This window comes from Trematomus bernacchii, unplaced genomic scaffold, assembly GCF_902827165.1.
Source record: "Trematomus bernacchii unplaced genomic scaffold, fTreBer1.1, whole genome shotgun sequence".
In the NCBI taxonomy this organism is placed as follows: domain Eukaryota; kingdom Metazoa; phylum Chordata; class Actinopteri; order Perciformes; family Nototheniidae; genus Trematomus; species Trematomus bernacchii.
This window is the reverse complement of record NW_022987864.1, coordinates 31,318-45,184: the sequence shown is the minus strand read 5'-3', so window position 1 is coordinate 45,184 and position 13,867 is coordinate 31,318. Positions and strand designations below refer to the sequence as shown.

Here is a 13,867-nt window from a genome sequence, read left to right as displayed (position 1 = left end):
ACTATAAACAATATGTTGTCATCTCTATTTGTCATTGTATTGGCTTGTTTGTGTGAAACATACTATCAGTAGGGCCTCCAGATGGCCCAGATATGTCTCCTCACTGGCCAGGATTCCTGACAGAACCCACTTCCTCATCTCCAGCCCCTTCTCCTGATCCAACTCAACCTGAAACACACATGGCGGAGAGAGAGAACATCCATCATCAATCATAAAGATAAAATACATTCTCCAAAACAAAAGACTCACAAGAAGGCTTTGGAACGGTTTGGCCCCCCCTGATCCGACTTGCTCCCACTTTGCCTGTTTTTAAATCTCGTTCAAAGACCTACTTGTTCTCCCGTGCTTTTGCAGACCACGTATAACACGTATCAGTCTGTGTTTTCTAAATTGGGGTTTTCTATTTTGTTGTGTTTTAAAATGTTTTTACATCGTGTATGAGGGTTTTCATTCTGTGGCTATAAGGATGGTTTTATTGTCTCGGTTTTGTCTAAATGTATTTATGCTGATTTTGATATATGTATTGATGTGCAGCACTTTGGTCAACTCAATAAAGTTGGATTGGATTGGATAATGCAAACCAAGCCCCCTAAAGCCCACCCCTCTCTGCAGATATACTGTTGTTGTGGGATAAGGTGCGGAGCAGATTTGATTAAACTCTGTAGGAGTTTTACATTCCTAGAGGAGACTCCCTGCATCTTAAAGAAGACAAATGTGGTTCTAGTCCGAGAGTTGTTATTCCTCACGGGTCGGAGCCATCAGTCATCCTGGTGAGAGGTGGCATGTCAGAAAGAAGTGGAGGATTGAGAGGGGGCTGCATGAGGCTCTGAAACACTGCTGCAGGGTGCTTTGGTTTTTTGTACACTAACGCTTAAGTTAAGCTCTAAATAAGCATTGTAATGGTTACCTCAACAAATATCCACTGGGATTTTCCATTGGATTTTGGATTAGTGCAGAAATAAAGCTCTGTGTGGCAAAAGAATAGTTATGGTGATTTCATTTCTTTGTTTAGCAAGATCTTTGAAATGCACCAGTTTTCTGTTTTTGAAGCGTAAATGCATTCGCCAGAAGTTAACATTAGGCTATAATGGAGCGGTCACATGACTTCAACAGCAGCACATATGGTGCGCTTAAATTATATATTGTTATGATATTGGAAATTGTTTACATTTGTTGAGTTATAAGATATGAATCTGTTTATTTTGTACTCTTATAATAAAACTCATTTCCTGTATTGTCGTTATAAATGGACATGCACAATAAGCGTTTCACTTAATGCCGATGTTGTGTGTGTATTTCTTCCTTCGTCATGTGTTAAACTATGTACACGGTATTCCTACCCTAAAATGGCAACGTCAACAACATGAGATACTTGACGTTCAAGAGGTGAGAACACTGCTGCGAGCAACTTTAATGTTACTCTCAGTGTCTAGAAGCTACTGAAGCTAACATTTTAGAAGCTAGCAGTTGGGTAACATCATACAGGAAAAACAAAAAGGCAAAATGAGAAATTTAAAATATGAAGTTATTGGGAAAATCAACATTTTCGTCAGATATATAATATAATATAATTACAAAAAAAAACTCTACGTGTATACAAAACAATATCAATTATTTATTAAAAATGAAAGTATGTTAAAATTGTCTAAAGCTCCTTTGTTGAAGCCCATCAACAAACTCAATTTGTGTCTGGTATGTTTTAAACTAGGTCTTAAGGAAGTATACATTTCACTCTGATTTGGACTAGCTAAAACTAGCTAACTACTCGACTGTGTAACTTAGCATCTTGTTAGCAACAGCCTAATTTAAACAGTATATTTCCTGACGTACATCATGTGAAAGAACAGTCAGAAGCTCCTGAACCACCCATTGAACCAAAAACACCTTTGAGTTGGAGACGAGGGAACCGGAAGTGGGAAAAACGCTAACTCATTCCCTAATTTCTAAATCCTGCAGCACTCTATTATATTAGCCTGATTTTAAAAAGAGCTGCAAGCTGATTTAGCCCCTCTCTCTCCACAGCCATTACGATGATTTAGACTTTGAAGATCCCACATCAGAGGATAGTTATGCCACAGACAGTACAGGCACAGAGTGGAGGGGGAGGGGAACTCTTTAAACATCTGTTCACAGAGAGTGTTTGCTGAGTGTGTTCAGTAAGCCTGTAAAAAAAGTTTTATAATGTCCCAACGGATCGGGAGGAGCTTTGCAGAGTCTGAGATAAAAACCATAACAATGCCTTCGTTTGAGGAAGTGTGACGCTTTTTTAATGTAGGCTTAAAATCTGTTTACCAAAGCTTGTCCAGAAGTCATTTTACAACATTTGATTATAATACTTCAGCTCCTCTTGTACTTGAGTAAAAGTAGAAGTACTCAGATCTTGTATTTGAGTAAAAGTAGAAGTACTCAGATCTTGTTCTTGAGTAAAAGTAGAAGTACTCAGATGTTGTACTTGAGTAAAAGTAGAAGTACTCAGATCTTGTACTTGAGTGAAAGTAGAAGTACTCAGATGTTGTACTTGAGTAAAAGTAGAAGTACTCAGATCTTGTACTTGAGTGAAAGTAGAAGTACTCAGATGTTGTACTTGAGTAAAAGTAGAAGTACTCAGATCTTGTTCTTGAGTAAAAGTAGAAGTACTCAGATCTTGTACTTGAGTGAAAGTAGAAGTACTCAGATCTTGTACTTGAGTGAAAGTAGAAGTACTCAGATCTTGTACTTGAGTGAAAGTAGAAGTACTCAGATCTTGTACTTGAGTGAAAGTAGAAGTACTCAGATCTTGTACTTGAGTGAAAGTAGAAGTACTCAGATCTTGTACTTGAGTGAAAGTAGAAGTACTCAGATCTTGTACTTGAGTAAAAGTAGAAGTACTCAGATCTTGTACTTGAGTAAAAGTAGAAGTACCAGAGTGTAGGAATACTCTGTCACAGTAAAAGTCCTGCATTCAAAATGTTCCTCAAGTAAAAGTAGAAAAGTATTCTCATCAAAATATAGTTAACGTACCTAAAGTAAAAGTACTCATTGTGCAGATTGGTCCATTTCAGAATAATATATATGATATGTTTTATAATGATTGATCATGAAAGTGTTCTCAAAGCTGGTAAAGGTGCAGCTAGTTTGAATGACTTTGTATACTGCAGGGTAGCTTGTGAATTTACTCCAGGTGGAACTAAAGTCTGATTTAACACCTGATTATATTTCACATCATTCATCCAGATCTGTGAAGTCACTAAAAGTATTAAATGTAGTTGAGTAGAAGTACACAGTAGCACAAAATTGAAATACTAAAGTAAAGTACAAGCACCTCTAAATGTTACTTAAGTACAGTACTTGAGTAAATGAACTTAGTTACTTTACACCACTTTACTAACCACTAGTGAGTGTTTGACGTAACCATCGTTTTAAAGTCAGAACTTTATATAATGTTCAACAGTTTAATCTATAGTACAGTTGTTTATTTGAACTAATCATACAGTATGTATACATCTTAATCTGTAAAGTAATCAGTAACTCCAGCTGTCAATTAAACGCAATGGAGTAAATGTTGTCTTTTAAAAGTTGCATCAAATTGAAATTGAAAGCACCTTTAAAGCACAAACACGCAGCAACACACAGGGAAGCAGAAGAAGAAGCAGAAGCAGAAGCAGAAGAAGCAGAAGAAGCAATATCCTCTTTGCAACAGAAAGAACGAGGTTTATAGGAAGTGTTGAAGTACTTCAGTGAAACAATTAAAGCACCGAAAGGGCTGAGGTAACAAATGTGGAGCCATATACTTTAAATGATTGACCTGAAATGAACCTAGTTCTTGGGTATCTTTTACAGTAACTCACAAACAGTAAGCACGGTGAAACAGAGGTGCAGCAACGAGTCCTAAAAGAAATCTAAAATGTGTCGGCATGTTGACATAAATGCAATTTAAGAAAGATGGTCCTGCTGAACAAAAAGCATGTATGTTAAACGTTTGTTGCTATGAAGCTTTGTTCTCGGCAATAATCCAGATTACAGCGGAAAAATCCCATTGTCTTTTTTGTGGATGAAAGTAGTTCGATGCTACCTTCAGGGGTCGGCCTGCTTCTCTGTCCCAAGCGTGAAAACTGAACTGAACATGGAGAAGCAGCGTTCAGTTTTCACGCTCCATACATCTGGAAGAAACCACCAGAAAACTGCAGGTCCACTCTCTGAAAATAAAGACTTTTTGCTGCTGCCTTTTATTAAATCAAATGACTGTTCATATCTTCCTCTGCACTGTATCTTTTATTCTTGTATTTTAAACCTATTGTATTTGAGCTGCTTTTGTCTGTTTTCCCTATTGTCTTGACTGTTCTTGAATGTATTTCAATTCAATTTAACGTAATTATTCCACTATATCTTAATGCTTTAATTGTATTTTTGGTAAGCACTTGTTAAAATGTTAAAATGTTAACACGTTTCCTTATGGGGACAATACAATATATCGTATCGTAAATAAATAAACTTGCCTTGCCTTACACAAACATGTCATCCCCGCACAAATACCAATACAACTTGTACTTTCAAACCCCACAAGGAGAAGCCAGAGCTCCTGAAAGTGTTGCATGGTGTGTGTAGAGAGGACAGTGAATGAAAAAAAGAAACGTTAACAAAACTTCAACTCCTTGTATGTTCGACGTTAGCCTTTTGCTATGATCTACCAGCAAACTGCCACCAGGCGTTAGCTGGCTCAAAGAAAAGAGCTCCAACCCCAACATGATGCAGCTCTTATGGCGCGTTTCCACTACAGCGCGGAGCACGGTTTAAGAGGGCTGTGACGTCAGCGGCCCGTCTTTGGTTGCGTTTCCACTTGGCCTAGTACCGGCCGGCGGGTCCTAATTCACAGTTTTTCTGGCCTCATAAAATCGTGGGTCTAGGGCCAGAGACAACGAGGCTGAGTCGGGCTGAGTATGCTAAACTAGAGAGAGCATCGCTGGCAAGGGGGGTACAACTACAACAAGATGGACATATTTGACCGTGATTTAATTGTAATACACGTTTCAAAATGATGCCGAAGTAACAACATACTGATACCGGTTAGTAAAAACCATGAATTAATGCTTTGTCAAGTCTGCAGACAGACGGCAGGCGAAAAACCTTTTAAAATGCGTGTTTTCTAAATGGAGATTGGCTAAGCTAACGCAGTATATGCTCCGACCGTCCACACTCACAACAACGGCCTATACAGACATAAATAAAGCAGCGACTGTATTCACCATGACACAGGCAGTCTGTGGTTTGTACTTGTTTAACTTTTGTCTAGTTTCTGAACAGATATGAGGAGCTGTGAGCTCTGAGGGCTAACAGCTAACGGCTGTGTTGTTTTTCTGGGGTTCTCATTGAAGATGACGTCACGGCTCCGCCCACACTGCGTTACTATAGATACTACCCCAGTTCCTAAACTGTAATGGAAATGCGCCATAAAGTGAGCCAGTCCTAACGAGGCCTAGCCATACCGAGCGAGGCCGAGCGAGGCCGTGTAGTGGAAACGCGCCATTAGTTTTGAACTCCCAATATCAGAGGCTTAAGATCTGCAAACATTGCGATATGTCATTCTATTGTCAGGGCAAGCAGTCAGACAATGTCCATGTTGCATGGTGTGTGTGTGGAGAGGACAGTGAATGCAGCAGCAGATAAAAGATGGATTTGGAGGAGGGGGTGTTAGCATGATGGGATTTGACCCAGTGACCTCACCGACAGCGTGGACTCCAGAGAGCCGGAGGACTGGGTGTCTCGGCTGCTTCTGCTCTTTGATCGGAGTCGAGGTGAGGAGGGGGGAGAGCCAGGGAGAGAGGGGGGGTCGCTGCGAGGCTCCAGATCATATCCATACGAGGGGGGGGTCTCACCGTAGGGAGCCTCTGTGAAGAGATAAAGAAGACCAAGAGTGTCGTTAATAGACTGTAGTGAACAAGGAGGAACAGCGTGGGGCATGAAGCCATCTCAAACACCCTCTGGGGGTATTCTAAAACCAGATGAATGGAGATTTAAAAGGCTAACAACGTTTTAACGAGGCTCCAACAACATCGCAACATACTTAAGACATACAAAGAAATGTAAGTGCAAGAAGACATTTAGCAGGTGATTGGTTTGTCTCATTTTGAACCTCTTTTTGGTTTGTTTATGTCGATTTAAGGACTATTATTGTCTTTTATTTGGTTAATTCATGACATTTTGTAGACATTTTGCCTCTTTGACTCCTATATGCTTATGCGTATAGTCACTGCGAGGCTCCAGAACATATCCATACGAGGGGGGGGGACAATGTTTCTTTTTTTATCAGCCTGATTAATCAAAAATGTGAATTGTTTTTAAGTATATGTGGATGTAGCTGTACATAAATCCCTCTGTTGTTGCCTTCTGCCCATCACATGTTAACCCATACAGATACGATAATACTTTAAAGGTCAGATCAAGTCTGAAATGCTCCTTGCATCACAGCAGCTCCATGCGTCACATCAACAGACATCCAGACACAATACATGGAAAACAAACATTTAACATGACCTCACGATCAGTGAGAGAGAACCTGCTCAGAGAGCCGTCAGCGTGCACCTGATCTGGGATTGCACGTCTGAAACGGTCTCTGATGGTATTTCTAAAAGCAGATTAATGGAGATTTAAAAGGCTAACAAAGATATTCACTTTTTCCAGGATTCAAAGACTTTATTGCAGAAGCAGAATAAATACAGCGAAGTATGAGCGATACAAATGTTAAGACCCAGGCTCCTCCAACAACGCAACACACTTACGAAATGTAAGTGCAAGAAGAAATGTTGCAGGATTTTTCTTTGTAGACATTTTGAGTTTCTTTTTGACAGTTTTGCATCACTTTGCAGTCCTTACATAACAAAAACCCAGGTTATACTCCATGTTGAGGTCATTTTCTGTCTGCTTTTGGTCATTTGACATCTCTTTGCAGTAATGCTGTGTCTCTTTTGGACGTATTGTGCTTGGTTTTCATCACTTTGCTTGTCTGTAGTCATTTTGCATGTTTTCATGGTCATTTTGAACCTCTTTCTGGTTTGTTTATGTCGATTTAAGGTCTATTTTCTGTCTTTTCTTTGGTTATTTCACGTCTATTTGTAGACATTGTGCCTCCTTGACACCTAAATGCTTTTTTCTGGTGCCATCTGTGACTTCCCAAGAACAAATATTAGCACCATCTTTAGAAATCCAGGTTTTACACCATGCTGACAACGTGTGTGAGCCAGAAACAAGTGTAACACGTCATATATATATATACGCCGTGTCGTGCTTATCCCCCCTGTGATTTCAGACTTTTGAGGAAACCCTGAAGAGGATCAACAGCTCGTGTATCCTGTCATTACTGTCAGCCACCCCTGACTCACCACCACTTATCATCATTATCATCATTATCCTGCAGAAAGGATCCATCTACCGACAGCAGTCATAAACACTGAGGCAGACATGTCGAAGTTAGGAAGGTATGTTGAGAAAAGGCTGCAAAACGGGTTGGAAAACAGGAAGGAGAGGATTCCGGAAACCATGTGGGGGGGGGGAAGAGGATAAAGCCGAGTCACCCTGGAGGACGGACAGGATGACATCCACAGAGACAAAAGACAAACACAGAGAGGCTGCGTTAGAGAAAAGGACGAGTGTCAGAGAGCAGGGGAAGTCCATGTGAAAGGCCACTCTGTGTTTCTGTGAGATTATAAATCAGCGTGAATAACACATCCTCTCTCAGACAGCACTGACTGCTTCCAGGGAAAAGAAACAAGGCAGAGCTCAGAAAAACACCAATAAGTTACAGTAAGAGGAGGATATGTGTTGCTAGAGGGGATTCTACACACACTAAATGACCATGGATAACTTAGCTTTTCACACACGCCTCTACAGTCCACGAAGAATCAAAGAGACAGAGAAACAACAGAGAAGAATCTTGATAAATTGAAGTCGATTTGTACATCAAATGATATCAATACATCCATTTCCAAACTCTCAGACTACTTGCCCAGTATAATCCAAGTGTCCTTTCCCCAGTCGTATGCTTAATACGACACACGACTTTTCATTAAAACTGCATTATGTAAAACATGAGAAGAGCGCCTGAGATTCTTAAAGGGGCCAAATTGTGCTCATTTCGAGGTTCATATTAGTATGTAGTGTCTCTACTTTAAAGAGTCCTCTCCTGCTGATGTTCAGGTGTATATCAGTATGTAGTGTCTCTACTTTAAAGAGTCCTCTCCTGCTGATGTTCAGGTGTATATCAGTATGTAGTGTCTCTACTTTAAAGAGTCTTCTCCTGCTGATGTTCAGGTGTATATCAGTATGTAGTGTCTCTACTTTAAAGAGTCCTCTCCTGCTGATGTTCAGGTGTATATCAGTATGTAGTGTCTCTACTTTAAAGAGTCCTCTCCTGATGATGTTCAGGTGTATATCAGTATGTAGTGTCTCTACTTTAAAGAGTCCTCTCCTGCTGATGTTCAGGTGTATATCAGTATGTAGTGTCTCTACTTTAAAGAGTCCTCTCCTGCTGATGTTCAGGTGTATATCAGTATGTAGTGTCTCTACTTTAAAGAGTCCTCTCCTGCTGATGTTCAGGTGTATATCAGTATGTAGTGTCTCTACTTTAAAGAGTCCTCTCCTGCTGATGTTCAGGTGTATATCAGTATGTAGTGTCTCTACTTTAAAGAGTCCTCTCCTGCTGATGTTCAGGTGTATATCAGTATGTAGTGTCTCTACTTTAAAGAGTCCTCTCCTGCTGATGTTCAGGTGTATATCAGTATGTAGTGTCTCTACTTTAAAGAGTCCTCTCCTGCTGATGTGCAGGTGTATATCAGTATGTAGTGTCTCTACTTTAAAGAGTCCTCTCCTGCTGATGTTCAGGTGTATATCAGTATGTAGTGTCTCTACTTTAAAGAGTCCTCTCCTGCTGATGTTCAGGTGTATATCAGTATGTAGTGTCTCTACTGGGACATGTCTCCATGCTTTAATGTTCAAAAAGCTCTTTATTTTTCTCATACTGCCTGTGCTGCAGCACCTCTTTTCACCCTCTGTCTGAAACCAGAGCCCAGTCTGCTCTGATTGGTTAGCTGGCCAGCTCTGTTGTGATTGGTCAACCGCTTAGAGATGTCCCGCCCCTTAGCCTATCACGTACAATGTGTTGGAGCTCTAGTTAATAGAAGCGTGAGTGTTATACAGGGAATTTAGCCTTTGCACAAAAACCTATATAACACATTACAGGAAAGGGAAAAATAATAATAGGGCCCCTTTAAAACTTAAATACAGAGATATTTTTGTATTTGAAATGACTTGTTTAAATGCATATGGCCTGTTTAGCTGTCCTAAGTGTGAGAAAATGGATCTGACAATAGACGATCAGTGATCACAGGGTCGATACGGAGGAAGTGTCCAGGCAGGTCTGCCCGGAAAGTTCTGCTATTCATCGCCTTCAGAGCGGAAACAGGCTTTCAGCACAAGGTCGTCTTTTACAAACAGCTACCCCCCCCCCCCCCCCTCACACACACACACACACTCAGATATCACCCTCACACACCAGCATTTAACCTTAAAATCTCCACACTTTCAGACCTACATGGAACCAGGTTTTTACTATTTCCAATACACCTTTGTTCCTTAAAATAAAGGTCTATTTGTACGTATGACCCAGTTTTGTGGCCTGTTGTTGTCTCTGTGTAACCTGTTCCTGTGTCCTCTGTGTGGCCTGTTCCTGTGTCCTCTGATTGTGAAACAGTTTGTCACCTTTTCAACAAGAGCTGAGCAAATAAACCGAAGTGTAGATGGCTCCTTAACACCCTGCAAACCCATGTGCAGTTTGTACAAACAAAAGCATAACTAAGGGTGAAATCAAATGTATATTTAAGAGTTTAAAACAATGACTTACATGGTTACTGATGTGAAGATGTGGGTCAACAACTAAAAACACAACTAAATGCGTATAAAAAGGCAGCAAATTCATTTATATTTAAACTATAATGTGAAAAGAATGTAAAAATTGCAGCAAATATGAAACATTTTAGGCAAATATTTTTAAATTTAAATTATGTTTGGAAAAATAAGACTTTAAATTATAAAATTGCAGAAAATGCTTTTCAATTTAAACTATAATGTGAAAAATAAGACTTTAACCTATCAAAAATGCAGCAAATGTATTTAAATATAAAATGTAATGGGGGGGGGGAAAAAATGTAGGAAATGTTTTTTACAATTATTCAATATAATATCCATCAACTAATCTAATTTAAAAATCAAAAAATGCTAAATTAAGTCAACTGTTTTTTAGTATATTGCTGTTAGATTTCATCTGTAAATTAGATTTCTTAATATTTGTGTTTATGGCACTCCTATGACGGTATATGTGATCAATAACAAACACTCAGCACCATCAGGAGTGTGTGTGGAGACCAATCTTTCTGCAGCTGGTTTACATCGCGCCATAATAAATACGCTCTAATGACGTTACATAAGATCTGACAGCTGTGAGGATCAGAGCTGGTTCGTTTTGCACTGTCTCTGAACTCTGCGTTTTCAAGAATTTCATTTGCTGGTATTCCCACAAGTCACGGTTTTATACGAGTCGGATTACTGCGAGAAAGATAAAGCAAGATTATGATTATGATCAACTTTTAATTCACTGAGACGTTGTTTTTCTGCCTAGCAACACTGAATACTCTGAGTGATTGGTCTTAACCCTAATGTTGTGTTCAGGTCTCCCGTGACCCGTTTCAAGTTAAAATTATATAATAACTACGCTCTAGTTTTTTCGGAACAAGGCTTCATGATATCCTCCACAACAGCTATATAAACACTACAAAACTGATTTTGACCATTTTTGCCACGTCTGAAGGTCTCTAAAAAGAAAGTGTATAATTTGGTGTTGGGGTCTGGGGAGACCCAGCAGAATTGTTTTGGGTGACTCGGGGTCAAATTTGGCCCAATCAAGATTCATCTTTGACTTTAGACGCCCCTCCCCCACCCCCTTCATCCACTGTAACAATAATTTTTCGCAACATGCACCTGGTCTCCCCTCCCTCTGCCCCCCTCCCCCCACGGGAACTCGACCTTTCTCAAAGAATATGTACACTAACACTTGAACCTGAACACACACATGCACGTGTGCAAGTAATGTGTTTTGAGGCCATAACATTAAATGACAACAGGATTGTACGGTTATGAATGCATAATAAGTTAGTTAGGATGTAGTTAAAACAATATTGGATGACAGTCATTATTTTGTGTGTTTTGGACTGAGATAAATCATGGGTCAAAATGTACCCGCGAACACCATGAACGGTAACAGCTTTCGAACACAACACAAGGGTTAGATGTGTTTTTTTGTGACTTGATTGTCAGCACGTGTTTGTTTTTTTATCTGTTTTGTATTGATACATTTAGGTTTTTGACTTGGTGGTTTCTCACTTTGTTGTTGATCAGAATCTGAATAATTTCTTTAACCCAGGGGGAAATTAGTTTGTGACACTTTGCCCATTTATTTAAAATATGTTTTTGTTGAACGTTTTGTTTAATTTTAGCTTTTATTTCTGTAATTCGTTGTGGGATTTTATTTTATTTGAACATTAATTGTCTTGTTTATTGATATTTAATTCTTGATAAAACATGTATATATTGTAAGACAGGATAATGGGTATTGTATTTTGAAATTTAAAGTTAAAAAAATGAGAAGGAACATCTACTAAAAAAGGTAAAGTGGAGGATATGTAAGGACAAAACCACTTCTAACTCTCCACTCTCCTCCTGCAGGACCATCATCCTGAAACACTGCTCCTTCCTCCATCATGCAAACAACAGCCACACAGCAGTTTAACACAGCAGCGTAATACTGCATGTCCTATTGATGACAAAGCAAAGACACATTCAAAGCCCTAATCCTAATCCATAGAGATGACGTAAAATAAACAGGCAGCGACAGATGTGCAGCTGGGACACAATCAGAGAGATCCACCAGCACAGAAACCATCACGTGGTTTTGTTCCACGATCTGAGACCAACACTCAGAAACAAAAGACGAGGGGGCTTTACAATAAAGAGGCAGCATTATGGCTTCTGGGGTTTTCCCCTTTCATGTAGTGTGTTCAAACACACTACATGCCAGATGAATCTTTACAACCCAATATCACAGATTAGGGTGTTCTATGAGGATCTTTAAAAACAGATTCAGTGAAAATGCATAGGAGGAAACAAATCTGGACCCGTATTCTTTTTAACTTAAAGGTCCCCTATTATACTGTTTTTCATCAATATATTATAGGTCTCAGATATATACAGAACATGTCTCTGATTGGCTGAAACACCAAACAGATCATTGCAGCATCCCATAATCCCCTCTGTTTCAGCCCTGTTTCCAAAGTGCTGATTCTCTGACTGTTACTTTAGATGAAAATAAGGAGCCCCTCCCCACGCCCCTCTGAGAGAGATTTGGTTAAAAAGAACACAATGGTGCTCTAGGAGGAGATTCAGGTGATAAGGTGTGGGGGGGGGGGGTTACCTTGGTTGGTGATTGGCTAATGGTTACACAAGACAAAACATCGTTATGACATCATAAAGTGACCAAAATCTGATCAGCTCATTTTCAGACAGGTTTTTATATAAATGGATCAGGACAAAAAGAGAGAGAATCTTTGTTCCTGAAACTTTCAGAGTCTCTTTCCACTGAGGGGACACATGTTGATGTAGAAGAGACATGAAGAAGAGGGGACACATGTTGATGAAGAAGAGACATGAAGAAGAGGGGACACATGTTGATGTAGAAGAGACATGAAGAAGAGGGGACACATGTTGATGTAGAGGAGACATGAAGAAGAGGGGACACATGTTGATGTAGAAGAGACATGAAGAAGAGGGGACACATGTTGATGTAGAAGAGACATGAAGAAGAGGGGACACATGTTGATGTAGAAGAGACATGAAGAAGAGGGGACACATGTTGATGTAGAAGAGACATGAAGAAGAGGGGACACATGTTGATGTAGAAGAGACGTGAAGAAGAGGGGTCACATGTTGATGTAGAAGAGACATGAAGAAGAGGGGACACATGTTGATGTAGAAGAGACATGAAGAAGAGGATTTTGCATAATAGGGGACCTTTAAAGTAAGACCAGGGTCACTGTGTCCAGAGCCATTTCCCTTTAAACCGGCTCCCCCCCCCCCTTGTTTCCCCAGTGACCCTTCAGTCTGCAGGAGAATCCATTCACAGCAGCCATAAAGTGGAGGCAAGCTTTTAACAACATCTCACATCGGCTTCTTCTTCTGCAGAGGTGCAACTCTCCTCTGCAGAATGATAGCGCTTTTAAATCTCAAATCAAATCCAGTTTTGACACATATTTTACTGGAAACTATTTCTGATAATGTGCCCAGAACAGATAATTCTCTTATCATTATCACATTTCACACATTGATCTGGATGATGTGCCTCATGAAGGTGTAATAAAACCCACTTCTGAGCCGCTTCGATCTACACATTTTCTACATGGTGTTTATTTCTGGTGTGAATCCTGTCTGTCAGCTGACTGATGGTCAATACGTTCACAGTGGGGAACGATAAGTGTGCTCTGATCCGCCCTTTCTTTTTTTTATCAGAGCATTTCACGCAGGAGTCCGTCGCCCTGAGCTATTTAAACTCTGATCGGTGATCAGTCAATGTGGCAGCACTGCGACTATTCCCAGTGGTCAAATTATGGATGCTGCTATTCTAGTCCCGCTCTTTCTGGGACAAATCGATAGACCTCTCTCACCTCACTTTGATTCTGTTATTTATGGGAAATGCTGTTTGAAGTTTCTTTTTAAAGAGGACATATTATGATAATTTCATGTTTCATATCAGTATGTAGTGTCTCTACTTTAAAGAGTCCTCTCCTGCTGT

General features: G+C 39.9%; 1 protein-coding gene across 1 annotated transcript in view; it reads right to left on the bottom strand.

Moving 5' to 3' along the window:
- Nucleotides 1-13,867, bottom strand: part of LOC117469150 (breakpoint cluster region protein-like) — a 54,140-nt gene that overhangs the window by 23,746 nt on the left and 16,527 nt on the right. Inside the window, exons 6-7 of the mRNA XM_034113532.1 lie at nt 5,701-5,864; nt 64-168 (exon numbers count right to left, since the gene is read on the bottom strand). Coding sequence (XP_033969423.1) covers nt 64-168; nt 5,701-5,864 — 269 coding nt within the window. The remainder of the gene's footprint in view (nt 1-63; nt 169-5,700; nt 5,865-13,867) is intronic.